Genomic DNA, 7,050 nt, shown 5'->3' with positions numbered 1-7,050 from the left:
TCTCTTTGGATTCATTCCTTGTCGAAAGAAAGCTTAAGTACTCATCGGTCACTGAAAAAATTCTATTACAGATCCTACAGTGTTCTCCATAATTTTTTGTTGATATATGGGTGTTCATACTCTTAATCTCCATTGAATGCGTAAAAAATTTAATTACTCACTGATCACTAGATATGTTCACGAGCCCGAATACCCACCGTATCCAATGTAGTGAGTTTGGATAAAGAAAATGCTTTAGATCGCTCAATCTAGACCTACTAAAACCTGCTTATATCAAAGCTGAACTTGAACTTTATAAAAATAGCACAACCGATCCAATCAGACCCACTAGATCCGACCAATGTCCGGCTCATACCCGATCGATTGCCAATAAACTCTATCAAACCTATATTTGGAATGTCCATGTTAACAAATCCAACCCCTTATTGAAAACAGAATCTCACCCCCTTCCCCCAATTCCCCCAATTGCCCCATTAACATACCTCATAAAATTATCCATATCCATATATATAAATTGAGAAACTTTAACAGATTTTATTATTACAAGAACATATCAAAGTACTAAAACACAGAAAACAAAAGAACACCCTTTTGTTTTCCATTAACCATAACATTCATTCATAATCCAGCCAAGAACTAAACTTCCTTAACTTCCAAAGCTGGAGTCACATCCTTCTTTTCTTCCTTCAAATCCTTACCATCCCCCAATTTTTCCTCAACCATAAAAGCTGAAACAGGAAAGGTCCTGTAAAGCATAGTTGGTGTCTGAAAAGTAATCTTATCCTTAGAATTCTCATCAACATAAATATCACTAAGTGAAACCCAAACCAGAAGCTCTTTAGTCTTGACACCTGTCAGTTTCTTGATCTTGTGTTTCTCCACAACTGCTGTTACTTCAGTTCCATAAGTCACAAGTTTCCCAATTTTATCAAACTTGTGAGTTATGCTTTTCTTCTGTTTAAGCCACACAAATCCTGATTCCCTGTGGTAACCACATTCAATAATGTCATGAAGTGGAAGTAACCCATTTGGAAGATCAACTTCTCTCAGCAACTCCATTGATTTTTCTTTGCAGATTTCATCTCCATGGTACACTTCTGATTTGGCCTTGAGCTCTTCTGTGATTTGCTGAGCCATGGTGGTTTCTTGTTCTTGTTCTTCCAAATTGGGGGTTTTTTGAGCTTTTTTGAAAGATTTGCAATTGATGTTGGATGGGTTGGAATTTAGGGGTTTATTATAGTAGTAAAGCTTGATTTTTGGCCTTGGGGTTGGTGTAAATTACTGAAGTGCCATTGGGAATTGGACAAAAGTGGTTTGTGGGTTTGTGTATTTATGGTCAAATGAGAAATGGGTTGGCTCAAAGTTTACATTTTTACATGTACATAAATGGGTTATGGGGTTATGGGTAATAGGGACACAAAATAGTACTAGTGTATTATGCTTAATCATTAAGGTTCTTTTGTTTTGCTAAATAATTATATTGATATCCTCAACTTTTAGAAAATAATATAGTTAAAACCTCTATTACTTAGATTAAATCATTTTAAACAAGTTAAATGAAACAAATTTAAAAGGCAACAATTTTAGAGAGTTAACATGTCCAAAATTCAAAGGATAATATAAATTGTAATAACATATTTGTGTCATTAATTTTAGTTATTAAATTACATTTTTTTTAATATTTATATGCTCAAAATGAATTCGTACATCGTACAGGCCAAAAACTAGAACTATTTGAAATGTTACAAAACCGGAATCAAGATAAGCTTATAAATTGGGCAGAAATTATATATCCCTATTATGATGGTTTCGGCTTAAGCCGTCCAAACCACTCCTACTATGAATGATTTCAGCATCTATGTTTCTGATAAATTAAAGTTGTAGTTGATTAATTAGCTCATTGAGTTTGTATTTAATTACAAAATTTAACTTCATTAATATATAACAGATGGTAATTTCTCTATGTTTGTTCAAAATGGCCAAACTTTTTTAAGCACAAATCTAGCTTAATTTTGAAACTTTACAATGGTATGGAAAAATTAGGTATGTACCAATTAGATGATAACATGTATATAAACGCAACAAAAATAGCGAAATCAATTTAGTAAAAAAATATATGCATGTAAGTGTAAAATTAACCTTCCCAGTGGACGAATCTTATATTCTCCATTGAGAGACGATAATGGGAAACAGTCACTCGTTCCATCCCGCCTCATTTGCAACGCTAAAACATTGACCATGTTTAGTAAAGAGCTTTTTAGATTAAAATTAGAGGTTTGAGCCACTTTAAAGGTTTTAACTACTCAAACTTCTAATAGTGGTGTGTTTGGTAAAGAGAAGAGTTTATTGGATCCAAAAAGCTAATTTTGAAAAGTTGGTTTTAGGAGTTTTTTCGATTAGCTTATTGTTCCATTTCTTTTGAAGAACATCTTTACCTCTAGTTACTATCCTTTAACCTTACACAAAAGCTTTATTATGCCCTTATTTGTTATTTTACACAAACAACTATTAAAGAGGTTATCAAAATCGGACCGACCCAGGGTTAACCTGGTTGAACCGGATCCGGTAGGTAAACCGGTCTAGAAGTATTAAAAAATCACATCTCTCAAACCTGCTCAATCGGCCGGTTGAACCGGTCACGGGTTAGCAGGTTTAACTGGTCCAAAATTTATTATTTTAAAAAAATAAAAAAATCAGATTTAATTTAAATTATTAACTCATTAATTAATTAGTTAGGAATTAATTAATAATTATAATTATAATTAATGTTAAAGTGTATCTATTGTTGTTCGAATTGAAAAATTAACTAGATTTAGGTATTCTTTCTTTTTTTTATACTTTCTTTCTTTCATCTCTTAGTTTCATTTTCTTCTTCTTTTCCATTTCAATATCTATTCTTCAATTTCTTCTCTCCATATATTAGTTTATAATTATTCACTTCATTAAAAAAAAAATATCCCTTTAGTCTTAAATAATATTTTCATGAATTAATATATTTTTATAAGTTTATCATTTAATATATTTTAATTTTTTTTATTTTTTTTTTTTGTAGGAAAGGAAAGAAAAAAAAACAAACAAACAAAACAACTCAAACCCGGGATCAGCCTAGAAAAACTGACCCCCACCACATCCTCCAAGATCAAAGAAGAAATGAAGCCCGGTGGAGAAGAAAAGGTAGAAAGACCCAACAAACCAGAGTGTCCTTCCATTGCAAGACGGTCTGTATAAATGAATGGTAAAAATTATTTAGAGATATACTATTCCATGTCTATAAAAACTAGCAATTAGAATATTGAATCAGACAGCTTCATTTGATCCATTTTTTTTTTTTTTTGCAAGCAACCAAAGAACATTTTTTAGTTCTAGAATTTAATTTGATGATGATAAAACTTTGAGTTAATAATAATACTTATCTATCAATTAGTATTTTACCATAAAGATTGTCATTTTAGTATTGTGGTGTTAAACTTATGTTTTTCTATTATGAACTATTATTTTGGTATTAAAAAACATGATTATAACTATTAATATAAATTTTTATTGATATCATTAATATTTACTATATTAAAAGATTAAATAAAACTAAAAATATTAGTTTTAGGGGATCTTTTGAACCTCGGTTCACTCCGGTTAAATTCCGATTGAATTTTAAACCCTTAACCATTTGTCTTTGCCGGTTCTTTAACCGGTCCGGTTTTGATAACTATGGTTATTAGTAATCAGTTAAGTTTTATCAAACAAGTTCACACAATTAGTTAGTCAAATCAATTAGTCAAATTAGTCAAAAGCTAATGTAATCGGCTATCGGTTAACATTTATTTGCCAAACAATACCATTTTAGTAAATTACCAAAATGCCCCTGTGAAATGGACAGGAGTATGAAGTGGGTTCATGAATTTATGGTCAAGGGAAGAAAAGGTTTAAGACCCATAATGTAAATTAGGTGAACAAACAAGGCCAAGGGTGGTAGAAATTGGCAATCTCTGTTTTTGCATTTATGTGTACAGTTAGAATATTTATGGCGATATTTAAGAGAAAGAGGGGGGAGTTGGACAGCAGTGACGGTTGCCAATTACAATGCACCACGTGTAATTTAGTTGAGAGAAAGAACACAATTTATGTTTTTGACGTGTATGCATTAGTTTTTTCTTTTTCTATAAAAAAAGTAGTATTTTAAATAAATAAATCTGAGTTGACATGTAAAGTTCGTACAATGTTTTAGTTAGAGAAATTATTGACACAATTAATTACTAGTTTGTTAGTCTAATCAATATAACCTCTCACGTAAGTAACTTTTCGTGCCACGTAGACCGGTTAAAGAAGATTATTGAGTTACGTACATTAAACTATAATCTTACACGTTTCAGTGTGGATAATGGATAAAATTAGTGCAACCGTTTAAAGCTGATAACATACATCTTCTATTAAACAGTTGGTACGTGAAATCCAACTCATCTATACATATTGTCACTCTATAAGTAGAAAAATAACAATGTAGTAAAAGGTAACAATCTCTTTGTACATTCAGATTACTTACTTTTTAGTACCATTTTTCTCTTTTAACTTTCTGTCTTATCTTAGGCACTAGAATGACCCCAGAAATCTCATTTCAGTTTCTCTCACATTAAATTGGTGTGGTTAGCATGGACGAACGAACATAATCATGACTCAGATGAACATCATCTTGATCCCTACAATATCAAATCAACCACAAAGATCTAGAACTCTTGTGGATGCAAATGACAGTCCAAACGAGCTTTTGCAAGTTACCCCGAAATTTGATCATCGTATGGAAGCAAGTTCGGCTCGTTGGATTATGGATGAGATCACTAAACAACTCACATATAATATGGGATCCATGCATGAATCAATGAACATACTCATAGACGAACATGCAACAGAAATGGTGGACGTAAAAGAAGAACTCAAAGAAGCGAGAGATACCAAAAAGCGCTCAAACAAGCAAGATTTTTGTGCTTGTTTGTAAACAAAGGCCTAACTCACCCCAAAAGGCACCTTAAAGGGTAAGGATTGCCTCACATATTTAAGGAGTCATATAGCTTCCTCATTTAGCAATGTGGGATGTCTAACATTGTTTTATGAGACATCATACTATTTCAAGGTGTCCTCGTGGGAGAGACGTGTCTCTGAATTCTCAGTGAGAAAACTCAGAAGGATGATCTAGAGAAAGAGAGCTCACCCACATCATCATTGATGCCATCACTCTAGAACACCTTCTAGACAATATAACATGGGAGGATTTGAGGGAATATCCCCCCTATAAGAACCATCTCAAATGCACCGAAGAGATTATTCTAACGAATAAAAGTCTCCAAGATGTAGGAAAATCCTTGGGTAAAAATATGTTGAATCTCATCATCACAGTTAATATAAAGATTGAAGGAAAACTACAGAGCCAAGATCTAATGATCGACGACAGTCTAGAGAGAAAAGATTTGTAGAGAAGTAAGAAGATAATGAAGCTCATATTGATAAGGAGGAGATGTATAATCTTATCCGTAAGGAGCTTAGGAATGACATGGCCGATGCAGGCATTAATGCAAAGATCCCTGAAGTTACTAACACTAGTCCACCGCTTCATGCGGACATATTGAAAACACTTATATCGGTGGGAGTCAAATACCTTTTGCTCAAGGAGTACAACAAATAGGGAGATCCCAATGTTCATGTGGAGAACTTCTGAGGGTCATCGGAGAATACGATGACTACAGATGTTGTCATGTGTCGAGTTTTCCCAACGACTCTAAAGGGCACAATTGCCTATTGGCACAAGCAGCTCCTACCTAGATCTATACAATACTTCAATCATATAAGAAATAAGTTTTCTCAACACTTAGTCACATCAGTATTGGAGAGAAAGACCATACAAAACCTACATTACATTGTCTAGGAGCCATGTGAAAACCTTTAGGAATATGTTGAGAGGTTCCAAAAGATTGCAATCCTAGGTGACCATCGACACCAGAATCGGCCTAGTATTCTTCGATCGATAGAATCGTTTCATTAAGTTGACCTCGGAATAAGTGGCCACTATATCTACAAGCTCCTCGACAGTCATAGTGAACGGATGCTCCTAAACTTGAGGGTTCTTTTGTTTAAGAGCGTTTTTATTTTCAACATCTATCTTATTTTCTATTTTCTAGCAGCCATGGTCATAATGCGAATATTAACAAATGGGGCAGATTCTTCATAAGTCTCATAGACAACAGATTTTTTGGAATTCTTACGGCGCAATGATTCCATACCTTGAAAGAAATAAAGAATAAAGCAACATAAACTTACTAAAAACATTCCTCAAGTCCTTTCTCTTCCTTTTATATGATTAAAAAAGGAGGTGTTAAAGCGACAGATTTGAAAAGCAGTTAATTGTTATCACACCATTTCGAAAAGACTCCAGAGTCGAAACAAAAGTTGAAACATGCTTCTTGTTGGTCCCTTATAACGTAACAAGTTAGTTCCAGGGGGGGGATAGGAACTATTTTAAATTTTAATACGTTAAGGCTGACTTCTTTTTCTTTGAAAAAGGATTACACAGCGCGCTGAGTAAATTAAGACACTAGCTTAGTCAACTGGTGACTAAGTCAGCTTCTTTCTTTGAGTCAGGAGATAGCACTTGAGTCTATTCCTGAACTCAGATACTCAATGCAACACAACTCAGCGTGACCTCTTTACTTGATCAGTTTTGGTTAAGCAAGCAATATATATATATTAAGGAGTTTAAGGTTAGAAAGATGTTACTCAGCAGATTTATCCAGGTTCGGCCTCTAAGCCTACGTCCTGTCCCCGGAACACGTTCTGAGCTTTCGAATTCTCTACTGAGCTCTTTAACGGTAGAGCATCAAACCTTTTACAACTTAGAAGCTGAGTATAACAAGAGTACCTTCCTCTATACCTCTACTCACTCCTAATCTCTCGCTGAGTACTATAACCGAGTACTCAGCCTCTCCTTTCTAATCTCTAGAAATGATAAAGATTTGTCCTAAACAACAATTGCTAAGACACCTTAGATGATTGAATAATCACTCTAGA

At 33.7% G+C, this 7,050-nt stretch overlaps 1 protein-coding gene across 1 annotated transcript; it reads right to left on the bottom strand.

Annotated features, from left to right (window-relative positions):
* Positions 1 to 479: 479 nt before the first annotated feature.
* On the bottom strand, positions 480 to 1,224 carry LOC136207229 (uncharacterized). Its single transcript, XM_065998538.1, has one exon. The coding sequence runs from the start codon at positions 1,135 to 1,137 to the stop codon at positions 637 to 639; it is 501 nt and encodes a 166-aa protein (XP_065854610.1). The 5' UTR covers positions 1,138 to 1,224; the 3' UTR covers positions 480 to 636.
* Positions 1,225 to 7,050: the final 5,826 nt, after the last annotated feature.

This window comes from Euphorbia lathyris, chromosome 9 (genome assembly GCF_963576675.1).
Source record: "Euphorbia lathyris chromosome 9, ddEupLath1.1, whole genome shotgun sequence".
Lineage (NCBI taxonomy): Eukaryota > Viridiplantae > Streptophyta > Magnoliopsida > Malpighiales > Euphorbiaceae > Euphorbia > Euphorbia lathyris.
This window is presented reverse-complemented; position numbering and strand designations above follow the sequence as displayed.